Source organism: Grus americana, chromosome Z (genome assembly GCF_028858705.1).
Source record: "Grus americana isolate bGruAme1 chromosome Z, bGruAme1.mat, whole genome shotgun sequence".
Taxonomy (NCBI): domain Eukaryota; kingdom Metazoa; phylum Chordata; class Aves; order Gruiformes; family Gruidae; genus Grus; species Grus americana.
In genome coordinates, this window is record NC_072891.1 from 76975397 (window position 1) to 76988712 (window position 13316).

A 13316-nucleotide genomic window follows, 5' to 3' on the forward strand; every position below is an offset into this window, starting at 1 on the left:
TTTGTTCAGAGAAGGAAAAAATTGACATTGAGCTGTTCTGACCCAGGTCACATCACCCCAGTGGAAAAGCTGAATGTGCTACATTACAGAATTATTTCAAGCAGGACATACCTGTACCCAAAAATCAAGCCTGTGAAACAAGACTTTCATCTCTGGTCTTTGAATAGCTTGTTTCAACTTTCTCTTTACACTTACCTCTCTCTTAACTGGGTATCTGCCTAATCTCGACTTCACTGCTGTGGCTGGTCAAGGATAGCAGTATGAATGAGCCACAGAAGCATGGATGTTTTTGCATGGGAATAATTTAATTTTGTCCACAACTTGGAGCACTCTTCAGATTGTGGTTAGCTCTGTCCTTCAGTTGTGTGGATGTGCGAGGTTATGGGGATATTTTTCTGTCATTGACTCTTGGGAAATGGAGCTCTGCCGGTTGTTTGGGACTTGCTCTCTCTTACTGATTATACATCCAAGAAAACAAATTAACAGATAGGAAAACTCTTCTTGGCATTACAACGCAGTACTCATGCCTGTATGCTGATATATGGTTTGCTTTTTGCTCACAGATTTACATTTCTTTTTTCTTTCTGTATAAAGAAGTGTCTTTTTGCCTCTATTTCCTCTCCCCTTATTTCAGATAGCCCTTAGAAAACTTACAGTTTGACAAATAGCTTGTCTCATTTACCGTTCACTGGTACAGTTCTTAAATACATCTGACTGTTTACTGTGCATAATAAAATAGCCATATATATGTATAACATACATCGATGATTATAGCCATTAAACTATACCCCGTGTCACCTCTTACATGAATTAGTTGGTGTCAGTTTTGGTATGAACTCATTCAGCAGCAGGGGAACTGATTGTTCATATCCTATATAGAAGAACAAATTATTTTTATGGAAATAACAATACAATCCCGACAGGAAAATTTTGACAACATAATTACGGAAGAGAAATAATAGCAATATTCTGAGCAGCAAAGAGGTGTGTATGTGTGTGTATGCTCTGTGTGTGTGTACATAGCAAGAAAAAATTTTAAACTCCTAAATTCATTTAAAGAGACTTTACTCAAGTAGAGATGCAAAATGTGACTAAATATCTATTCAATTAAACTATGATAAAGTAAGTTTAAGCATGTGTTCGAGGACAGAGATAAGTGAACTGTGCCATGAACAACAGCCTGATTCCTGACGAATGCGGATTCCTTACCTCTTTGTCTGCTCTCTGTGCAGAATTTCCACCTGCTCCTGTGCCTCTTGAGACTCTTTGTCCTGGTAAATGCCTGGACATGCCATGGCTAGTCTGAAGGAAAATGTGTGCACTTTGGGCAGCCTTGGTGTGTGAGCACCTGCCTAGCAGAGGATCTAACACCTGAGGTCTGTGGCCTTTCCCCAAGTTGGGATGTATTCATGTCTCTGCACTCTGCCCAACTGCTGAGTCTCCCCCAACCTTGTAGGACCTTTATATCTTTGAACTTCCACCTGTTCCTAATATGGTGAAAATTGTGTTTGCAAAGGTTAAAGTGAAGTTCAAAGTTGTCATTTTTTCTTGAGTGCGAGGAGGCGAGGACTTTCAGCATGGGCTCAAAGTAGAAAAGCAGGCTAAAAAATTCAGCTTAGGAAGTGTATCACTTCAAGTGCTGTACTTCATCCTCTCTGTAAAATTGTGTAAAGAGCTGGTCCTTAAATTCTGCTCTCTGACCCAGTTAAAGACAAAGGAAATATGTGTGTTAAAAGTATGCACCGAAACTAGTTAGGCAAGGTTGTAAATTGTGAGCTCTTCATAGAGTTTGTGCCCTTCATAGCTTGCTTCACTCATAGAATCATAGAATCATAGAATGGTTTGGGTTGGAAGGGACCTTAAAGACCATCTAGTTCCAACCCCCTGCCATGGGCAGGGACACCCTCCACTAGACCGGGTTGCCCAAAGCCCCATCCAACCTGGTCTTAAACACTTCCAGGGATGGGGCATCCACAACCTCTCTGGGCAACCTGTGCCAGTGCCTCACCACCCTCACAGTGAAGAATTTCTCCTAACATCTAATCTAAATCGACCCTCCTTCAGCTTAAACCCATTACCCCTTGTCCTGTCACTACACTCCCTGATAAACAGTCCCTCTCCATCTTTCCTGTAGGCCCCTTTAGGTTCTGGAAGGCTCCCTGGGGCCTTCTCTTCTCCAGGCTGAACAACCCCAACTCTCTCAGCCTGTCCTCATAGGAGAGGTCTCCAGCCCTCTGATCATCTTTGTGGCCTCCTCTGGGCTCGCTCCAACAGCTCCATGTCTCTCCTGTACTGGGGCCCCCAGAGCTGGATGCAGTACTCTGGGTAGGGTTTCACAAGAGCAGAGTAGAGGGGCAGGATCACCTCCCTCAACCTGCTGGTCACGCTGCTTTTGATGCAGCCCAGGACACGGTTGGCTTTCTGGGCTGCAAGCGCACACTGCCGGCTCATGTTGAGCTTCTCATCAATCAATACCCCCAAGTCCTTCTCCTCAGGGCTACTTTCCATTCTATGCCTGGCCTGTATTTGTGGCTGGGATTGACCCATGTGCAGGACCTTGCACTTGTTGAACTTCATGCAGTTTGCACAGGCCCACCTCTCCAGCCTGTCCAGGTCCCTCTGGATGGCATCCCTTCCCTCCAGCGTGTTGACTACACCACACAGCTGGGTGTCATCGGCAAACTTGCTGAGGGTGCATTCGATCCCACTGTCCATGTCGCCAACAAAGATGTTAAACAGTCATACTGGAGAATACACAGCGCAGAAAGGTAAAAGCAAATTGGTCTGGTTGGGCAAAGTTACCAACAGAGAAGTGCAGGTATAAAACTGCAAACTCAATAACAAGGTAATTTGAGTACTTTGCTAAATTAAAGATAGGGGTGGGAGAAAAGGTACTGAAACACAGTTCTTTGGGATGCATGTGCAGTGATTATGTTATCAGAAATCAACAGCATGAGCTCCCAACACGTTTCCTATTACACTCGCAATAGATAGTTCAGCCAGAACAGAAAAGGGTATCTTTTGATTCAGTACCAATGGCACTTTAATAAAATAGAGGAAGAAATGTCTGCAGTCTCTAAGAAGCAATATATCAACTAAGCACAGTCAGGCTGTTGTAGAGAGCTCCACAGCATGATTTATTATGTTAATTACAGTGATGTGGGTCTCATGCTCTTAAGTCTGAAACTGCTCACATTCTCAGCTTGATTTAAGAATATGCTTTGGCCAAGACTTAAAATGCAGCTTATTATGATTAATGTAATAAAATATTTATTGCATACTCCTTTTCTTTGTTTCATTGTTTGTTACCCCAGTTAGACTGCTTCATTCTGAAACAGTGACATAAATTAGATTTCAGATTATAAGAATCCTCATCTGTTTTTAATCTCTCTCTTCAGTGGTGTTCTTTTTTTTCACCTCCCTTTGTTCTGATTCTCCTTTCTCCCCCCCTCGTCTTTATTTCCCTTCCATATTTCCCAACTCTGCTTCTCAGCTGCTGTCTGGAGTGAATCAAAAGCAGGCAAACTTCATAGCCGTGGCTTATCCCTTTGAGACCTCTTGCATTGCTTTCTCAACTATGCTTATTAAAGTTAGCTCTTAAATGCAATGACATTAAAACTGGTGGTAGGCTGTAGCTGAGAACATGCTAAGTCTCTGGTGATGTGGGGTGGCATGTAAAGAGAAGACTAAACTGTAAGGAGATACTTGTTTGTGTCCCCTTTCTCATTCTTCTTCCACAGGGCTTGTGACTGCCCACAGGCACAAAATTCCACTGCACCAAATTTTCCAGAATGCCGTATAAATTTGTACCTGTGATTTTGTGCAAACCAGCCCACTAGTTAAATTGCTGGCTGAGCAATTGGTGCTTGTGAGATCTGTTTACACATGTAAATCTAGCTTTCTCTGTATGAGCACGTCAAGGTGGAAACCCTAGGGAAAATGTAGCTTCTTGTTTTTCTTATACAAGAAATGGGGTTTTGCTGTGAGAATTTGTTTTTCCCCTAATGCTTCATTATTTTTTAAATTATAAGCTTAACTCAACAAAAAAGGAGGTGTTTTTCAGATCTTTATGTTTTTTTCTCTCATTTTGTTTTTTTTTCTTCTTGTTTTTTTCTTAGCAACTTTTGAATTGAGTTATCTTATATACATATATGTTATTCAGTTGTGCCCCTCTTCCACCTTCTAAACAGAAACATGGAAACTGGACTTAGTCCAGTTGATTTCTGCATAAGCATATACTTAAATGCAGGGATTCCAATCCAAAATGCTCTTAAAATATGCTTTGTTGAATTGGAAACTTATTTGGGAGAAAACCAGATATTCTGCTGAGGATGTGTGTGCAAGACTTTCTAGACTACTGTCAAGCCAGCCAAGTCCTCTTGGAAAATAGGTGCATTGGTTCTGCCATGCCTCATCCAGCTTCCAGTTCTCAGGGTAGATTAGACAATCACTGACATACTCCTCTAATTCCTTCTGCCACAGATCATAAGTAAATAACAGTCTTCTAAAGGGCAACATTTCACTGTGTTGTTAAAAAGTACTGGGTAGAAAAGAATTCTATTTTCCAGAGTTGAATGTTTAACCTGAAGAAAATAATCGGTAAAAAATGTCTCTTGTGTTTACCCTTAAGCTGAAATCAGTACTTTGAGTTTTCTAAGTGGGTTTAGCTGTAAATTGGTTGGAAATTATTAAAGGTTATATGGCTGAATAGAAAGATGCATGCTCAACATAAAGCTGAACATTCACTTCACATTCTGGGTAGTATTTTGCCACTTATCAACTCCATCAGCACTCCAATTTCACCAGTCTACCTGATTTTTTTTTAACCTGAGCTCTGAAAGAGGAGTAATTATGTGTTAGAGGTGAACATAGTTGAAGAAAGTGTAGTCAGTTATTTTGAAAGGAAAGGGCTTTCACTATTTTTTAAAAGGTTTTTAATGTTTTTAGGTTTGCAGTACAGAAAATTACAAGCATGGCTTTTATGTCCTCCATCTCTATGAAGAGTTCGGTCCCTAAACCTCAAGTCAATTATATAAAGGTCCAAAGAATTTGTTTTTGTAAACCTCCTGTAAAGGTAATACCTAGTATGGAAATAAGAGAGGGATGAGGCAGGGCAGGTAGACCTGGAGCTGGTTCCAGGCTTGGTTACCAGGTGACTGACTTGGAACAGGGCAGCTAAAATGGCAGACTCCAGTCCAGCTTGTAAGCTGAGTGCATTTTGCCTGAACATCACCTAAGAACCAGATATATGGGTTTCTCCAGTGCTCTTGTGAAATATCTCCTGCTTCTGCTGTTCTCCACGCTGTGACCCAGGAGGAGCTGTAGCATCCTGTGCAGTGCTGCTGTGTTGGGCAGTCCTGGGAGAGCTGGAGTTGATATATTGATTCCTGCCAAATGGAGGTGGGATCTGGGTAAACATGAACCAAGTAGCCCCACTGTCAGAATACAGAGGAAATGCATCCCATTTTGCATTGCAGCAATTCACACCAGCGCATCACAGAACAGCTTCAAAAGGAGATAGGAAACAATACGCTCTCATACCCCAGAAATACCACTGTAAGTGTTCAGTGGAAGAAGTGAAATGCAAGGTAAAACTAACATGCAACACTTCTCTTTTCCACTAGCCCTGACAAAACCAAAACAAGACAACTAGATGAAGTGGAGATCATACTTGAAAAACTTAAAACATTTTTGATTTAGAAAATGCATTTTTAGAACCTGTGTGTTGAAATATCTCGGATGTTATGTACAGTCAGGTGGAGAAGGAAGGGAGACTTGTAGAAATCAAAGTCCCCAAAGCACTGCTGTTTTGCACCATTCATTAGTGATTGCTACTATCCACTGCATAAAGGGTTGGTCCCGTCAGTCATGGGAGGACATAAATTCTTAATCCCTTGTCATGGCTACAAATTTTCTGTCACTTGAGGTTCATGCCATAGTCCTGTTAATATTGATGTGAATTTTATTGTTGACTTTGCCAGCAGCCAAATTGCATCTCATTTCTTTTCAGGCTGTTGTGGTGAGACAGTAGTGAAAGTAGACACAAACTGAAAATAAGAACTAGTATCTGAGCAAGCATCCATTTATCCGACCATCCTGTACCTTGCAAAAAATGTACAGATGACTGAAGTTTATTTTAGTAGCTCTGACTTTATGGAGATACCAATGTATAAATATTCCCATGCTCATTTGCTTGGAATCTGTATCCTTTTTTCTTTGACAGAATCTAAAGCTTTTAAATTTTAAAATCATAAAATATTTCACTGATAATTTTGTTGGAGGAGGTTAACTGAATAGAAGCATAATTTGTTTTGGCCAGAAAACATAACATCTTTCATAAATGGATTTTAATTAATACATTTCTATCATACTACAGATTTTACATGCTAATGAAAGCCTTTTCTGAAAATATTAAGCAGCATAGAGTTTGATTTAATGTAGTGGAAGGAGGGATCTTTGTTAAACAGAATTTAGTAGCAACGTTAAATGGGTAAGGCAGAAATTCAAGAAAAAGTGCAGGAGCTCTTTCTTCTTCTTCAGTAATCTGCAGCTAACAAGTTAATCCTTTGATCCTGCAGATTTCAGAATCTGTTAGATGTCAACCTGATGAAAGTCTCCAGGCAGTCACAGGGTTTTCCCCCCTCTTTTGACTCTGACTCACCAAGTCTAAACTTAAGTAAGAATTATTATTATGGCACAGGAAGCGCACTTTATTTGGCCTTAGGATGTCCTAAAGAAATATTGTTGGATATGAAATAATTACATTAAAACATATGTATTTTTGACTTAAGCCTTTGACTACTGCGTATGTGTAGGAGTTGCCCCAAGGAAGTTAGTCTGTACCAGACAGCAAAAGTGCCAAAAATATAATTCTCCAAGTGTTTAGCACTCCCTGTCTCTTAATCTCAGGGTGTTTTCTGCCAATGCCTAGAGGCACTTCTGCCAGGGCAACCTCCTGCTCTTACCCTCGCCCTCGCTCCTCAGCGGCAAGACGGGAGAACGGCTTTCACTTGCTTACTCCTGTGATACAGTGAAAAACAGCTGTCAGCTTTCTAAATTTTGCATGCGGGAAGAGGACTGATATTTGCGGATGCCATGGTACGACAGTGGCGTTCAGCCACTCCTGACAGGGGAGTTGTAGCACTGCTTCCAGGAGGGCACGTTTGTCAGGGGGTTCCCCAGCCTTTCCACGCCATGACTTGCCCATGACAAACGCGGCCTCTGCCCACTGTGGTTATTGGCTTGAGAATGTTGTTTGCCTGCAGATGCCTTCTTGAAACAGGAGGGGACAGGAGAAAAGAAAGGAGCAGGCTGTGGTTTACATTAACTGTTTTAATTATCTCTATAGGTTGGATATTGCTGCTTTTCAATAATAAATTGCAGAGCAGGGGCAAGAGCCGATCTGCAAAGCGCTGGGGCGTGGAGAGAGAGCACTTAGCTCCAGCATGGAGATATGTGGTGTCTTGTGCGTGGTTAACTAGGCTTTTTCACTTAAATAAAAGCATTTCAGTGGAAGCAGGTCTGCTGCAGAAGCATTTTCCCAGTCAGAACACCAACTGACCAGAGAAGACTTTGACTGATGGTGTGATTACTACTATAAAAACCCACCTTACTTTTAATGTACTTCTTCTGAGATCTCACTGCCTGCCTTAAGCAGAGTTTAAGACTGTCTGCAGTAATAGCTCAGGTTCATGACTCCCACTAATATTACAAACCCTCTCTGAACATTAACAATCTGCATCTGTCTCTCATGAAAGCAAGTGCCATTCCTCCCCCATACATTATTACAGATGTTATGTCCTTTTCAGGCAGTCTGAGTGTGTGTATGTGTGTGAGCTGAAATAAAAAGAACCGTAAGTTTGATAACTCCACTGATAATGTTAAGTCTTGGCTGCATTAAGATCAGATTATGAAAAGATCAGAAGACAGCTGTTGCTTTGTGGGAGGGATCATCCCATGGTTGCAGGCTAGCCTGGGACACTGGTCTCCCACTAGGTTGTCTCTTTAATCTCTGCCAGGTCACTTTATGTCTTTGGCTACATTTAAACTGGGGCATCTAGACTACTCGGCACTTTTTCAAATTCTTGGGAGTTCACCCTGGATCCCACAGTACAGTGGGTTTTACTGGCTTTTTCTGCCACACTCTGGTTTTCTTGGAAATGAAACTCTGATGTGGAATCAGATAGGAAATACAAGAGCTCCAACCAGGTCCTTTGTGCAGTGATGCAGCTGGTGGGGGCAGGACCTCAGGAGATTTATCTCCAAGTCAATTTATTTTTAATGTTTCTGCTCCTAGTCTGTAAAACAGGAGTAACAGCACTACCAAATCCAAAGGTTGTGTTATGACAAGGAAAAGGCATTAAGGATAGCTTGGCTTGGTAGATCAATGATGACAATATGTCATGGGTTAGCCCCAGCCCGCAGCTGAGCACCATGTGGCCCCTCGCTCACCCTTCCTTCCCCCAGCAGGATGGTGAGGAGAATTGGAAGACAAAGGTAAAGCTTGTGGGTTGGGATAAGGACAGTTCACTGGGACAGCAAAGGGAGAGAAAAATAGCAATAACAGTACTTAGAATATACAAAGCGGGTGATACACAATGCCATTTGCTCACCCCCAGAACCCATGCCCAGCCTGTCCTGATATGGAACACCACTTCGGCTAGTTTGGGTCAGCTGTCCTGGCTGTGTCCCCTCCCAGCTTCTGGTGAAAATTAACTCTATCCCAGCCGAAAACCAAGACAAGTGGGCATTGCTCAGAGACTCTCTGGGCATTGGTCTGCTTGTGGGAGGTGGTGAGTGGTTGCCTTTGCATCACTTGTCAGTTGGGTTTCTTTTTCCTATTTCCTTCAGTTATTAAACTTTCTCTTAATTCATGGGTTTTCTTGCTTTTGCTCTTCCTATTCTCTTCCCTGTACCTCTGGGGTAGAGAGTGAGCAAGTGGCTGTGAGGTGCTTAGGTACTGACCAGGGTCAACCACCTCAATAATAAAGAATAAGATTATGAAATTAGCAGAAAACACAAAGTTTGGCAATATTAAAAACGTGCCTGGATACAATTTATGTCTCCATGGTAGGTGGAGATGGATTATACTGTTTATTTTGGCACTAAGAAATCTTGTTGGTTAAATGAAGAAGTCAGACTTTAATGACATGAAGAATTAGGTCTCCTTCCACAGTTATCCTAGGGTATGAAGAGCTGTCTTAGTTGAGTTAGGCCTAGCTGCATCATCAGCTTTTGCTGTGGATGAAGAGTGTATGCAGATGGTAACAGTGGCTCAGCTGACATCTGATGACTTTGGCTGTCTCAGACTCTGTTGTGTCTCACTGCCTCCCTGCATTCGTCCCATGCTATGAGATATCCTTGGTATTTGGGCAGTCTCATAGCAAGAGAATAATCAACTACCACTGCAGGCTGGATTCACAGTGAAAATTGACATAGCTCTCCTGATGTGGCTGGATGAGAAGCTGACCCATTAGCTTTAACATTTCCCACCTGCATTGTGGAGTAACACACCAGAGCACTGCAGGAATGCAGTGTTTCTGGGGTACTGCTTCACTCATGCAACTTCAGGGGATCTTTAATTCAGCATGGGTTTTATAACTGTTAGCTGCAGATATGGCAATTTCCTTTGCAGAGTAAGGAAAGATGCTGTAACATAAATGACTGACTGGGCGTCACTGCTGTGTTGTGACAGGCTATCCTCTAAAAAGTAGTGATTGATGACATGTGTAAAACTGAGACATTATATATGCTGTTTATATTGAAACAGTACTTAAAATGTAGGCTGTCAGTCAAAGCACTGATTACTTACACAGTGCTGTAATAAGTGGTGGTGGGTGCAGTGAACAAGGTATCAGAGTAAATGTTTGTTTCGGAGTTTTAAACAGCGTTGTCTTTTTATTTCCAGCCTGCATCTAAGCCATAATAAAAGGGTCTATACTACACATTGCCTAAAGCATGAGACTTCACTGCAGGCTGCTAGGAGCTCTTTGATACTGACATCAATATTAAAACCAGTTTCTGAAACAGGCTGGTGACCTTTTCTTTTTCCCCTTGAGCACAGTTAGAGCCAACCTCAGTGCTCTGTGTCAGCATTCTTCATAGCTGCAGAAGCCTCCACAGGTCTCCACTGCATACCCCTGCTTTGTGCTTTGCAGAGTGTTTGAGGACTCCTCTCAATAGGTTTCACTAAGTGCTGTGGATGCAGAGGATGCCTTGCAGTAGAGACAGAGGACCTGGTCCTGCGGGATATAAACTCAGCCTGTTTCTGTCCTGCTGGCAAGTCCTGGGGCAAGTCACTCCCAGTGCCTCTGTCTGCAGCTGAGGTATGGAGGTGATGGGATAACTCTCTTCAGAGTCACCCTGTAGATGGGTGGAAGAGAAAGCTGCCCAGCTGTGCATGGACATTTCTGCACCACATGAAACATTGTGGATGGGCTAGGGCAGGAGATAGGGCCACCTTCCTTTCCCTGCTATCTCCCGTTACAGGTTTGCAGGGCAGAGTGGGCACAAGGAGCAAGCCTCTGAGCACTGCTGCAAAGTACGGGTGTGGTACATGGCCTGACATGAGTTGGCCTGAATGACAGAGAGGCAGTGGGAACTTCACCTGCTCTCATACCACTTTGTGATGTGTATGTTGGGTGGGAAACACCTGGCAAGTGTTACTATGGCAGTGCTGAAAGGACACCAAAATGTATGGGATTTGCAATGAGGTAAAACAAAAAAGAACTTGCTTTTTTCCCCTCTTCTGCTTAGTAAGTAAGAATGTTTCATTCACAATTACAGAGAATAGTCAAATAATTTTTCCTTCTTTGCATTTGCTGTTCATTTTCTAAAACCATTAAGGTTTGTTACATTCATAATGACAGTTCTACCTATGCGCTTGTAAGCTGCATCCTTGTACAGACGGATAGTTTGCATACGCCAAGAAAACAGTCCTTAAGTACACACATCACTTACATGTAAAAAGCTTTTCCTTTTTATGCTTATCTTATGATCAGCCCAAAAATCAGCTGTCAGTAACAACCATCACAGTGGTAGCATCTGAGTATTGTGGTTTGCTGTGTCACTGATTGTAAGGATCTTTGAGTATAGCCTTATAGAGCAATACAAAGTTGTTTCCAGAATTTTATTTTTCTACGAAATGAAAAGAAACGGTCACAATTGTACTTCCACTGTCAAGATACAGCTTGATTATGTGGAGAGACTGTATAATCATGTATTTCTTCCATATCTTCTGATGTGAACGTAGTAATTTTTTCTTTTTTTTTTCTTGTACATTTGTAAATTACACATTGCTCTGTAGTACTTCTATCTGCCAACTCCTTTGTTAGGATGTGCTACATTGTTTTGTACTGTACATTTCTGTCTATATTTATTTAGCTCTTTAAAAATGTGCCTGATTAAAGATAATTTTTACTGTCATAAATATAATGCTTTAGTCATTTTTTATAGAAAAAAATTGGAACCAGTACAACCTCTGGTTTCACAAATGAAGCAATTCAGAATGGGCTGATTACTTGGATTGGGCCCTGCACACAGCATTGGGACCCACAGAAAAACCTTCTGCCTTGCATTTGTTCTAAAAAGCAGATTGCCTTTAATCCCACTGTTTTCCACAAATCTCCATGCACAAAACTGTGCCCCAGTGTCATGAGGACCTCACTTTGGTTTTGTGCCATACTCTAGTACATAATTTGTGAAACTGAAGTTGGTTTTTCAGTCATGTGACAGGTATGTAATGTTGTTTTCCAGTGCTCTTTGTGAAATTGATTTTAATTTTTTTCTTTTTTTTTTTTCCATTTTAAGGAAATTTGTTTTGGGGAGAAGCGCATCACACAAACTCACTGCTTCTTCTTTCTTTTGTCTTTCCCCTTCTCCCTGTTCCAGACCAGGATGAGAGAGCGGCTGAGCTCAGCAGGGAGCAGAATGAGAAGACCATTCGCAGCACACAAACGGCTCTCCGCAATTTCCGAGAGTTCCTCATCTCCAAGTACCCCTCCGAGACCCGGGAGATCTATGTCATCCCCTGCAAAGAGCTTGATGCCTACCTTGCTTCCTTCTTTGTGGATGCCAGACAAAAGGATGGGTCTGAATACGAGCCGAACAGTCTGGCAAACTATCAGTGTGGGCTGGAGCGGTACCTCAAAGAGCACAGGTATGGATACAGTATTACGAGGGATAAGGAGTTCAAGAGGTCCCAGGAAGCTCTAAAACAAAAGCAGATAGAGCTGAGGTGTAAAGGGAAAGGAAACAAGCCACACAAATCCATGAAGCTCACCTTTGCTGATGAACTTATTCTGCGCAAAAGAGGCTTGTTGAGCCGGTACAATCCCGAAGGACTGCTGAACCTTGTCTGGCTAAACAACACTAAGGCATTTGGACACTGCACAGGTTTCCATGGGTCCACCCTCAAGTGGGGAGACATCCGTCTGCGGGTGACAGAGACTGGGTTGGAGTACCTGGAGTGGATGGGGCCGGACAATGGAGATGTCAATGCCAAGAGCAAGAGAGGCGGGACGGACTCCCGGGTGTATGCCACCCAGCACTCCCCACAGACCTGCCCTGTGCAAGACTACAAGGAATATGCCCAGAGGCGGCCTCCAGCCATGCGCTACGAGGATGCGCCTTTTTACCTGTCCATCAAACCCGTCGTAAACTTGGCCGCGCTTCACTGGTACAATTGCCAAGCCCTGGGGAAAAACAAGCTTGCCAAGATGGTAAAGACAATGTGTGAGAAAGGCAACATCCCTGGTAGGAAGACTAACTTTAGTGTCTACCAGAGCTGTAGCACCCTCTCAGAAGCGCAGAGCAACCAGCTGGTGCTGATCTGCAATAACTTGAGCCAGCAGGCTGCCCAGTCCATGGCAAGCCACTCCAATTCTGGCAACTTCATAGTGTCAGCATCCTACGACTCTTCCTCTGACACAACTTGAAAGAAGGATATCACTTGAACACTTTTTTCTTTTGCTTTTTGTTTCAAGCATTGAATTTGTGCCCAATAATACACATCAACTGTGATTGTACACTATTCCCCCATAGCCCTCTCTCCAGTGTTAACTCACTTTATAAAAATATATAAATATATAATATATTTTTCTTTTTACAGATAAGTCAATAGAAATAGTTTAGTATTACTAACATAGTATTTATAGTGTTAATACAAAAATGAAAAGTACTTAGGGGTTATAATATAAATGCAGATTTTAAAAGGTCAAAAATGGTTCTCAGGCAACACAAGATAAACTGGAAATACCGTTTTTAACATGCACACATCAGTGAGTGCAAATCCCCAGGGAGGATTACGTAGCAATTCT

The 13316-nt window shown here is 42.3% G+C and overlaps 1 protein-coding gene across 1 annotated transcript in view; it reads left to right on the forward strand.

Moving 5' to 3' along the window:
• The window catches only part of KIAA1958 (KIAA1958 ortholog), a 52977-nt gene extending 39944 nt beyond the window's left edge, over nucleotides 1-13033 (forward strand). The window contains exon 3 of the mRNA XM_054810618.1: nucleotides 11890-13033. Within this exon, the coding sequence (XP_054666593.1) occupies nucleotides 11890-12935 (1046 nt within the window). The 3' untranslated portion in view covers nucleotides 12936-13033. The remainder of the gene's footprint in view (nucleotides 1-11889) is intronic.
• The last annotated feature ends 283 nt before the right edge of the window (nucleotides 13034-13316 follow it).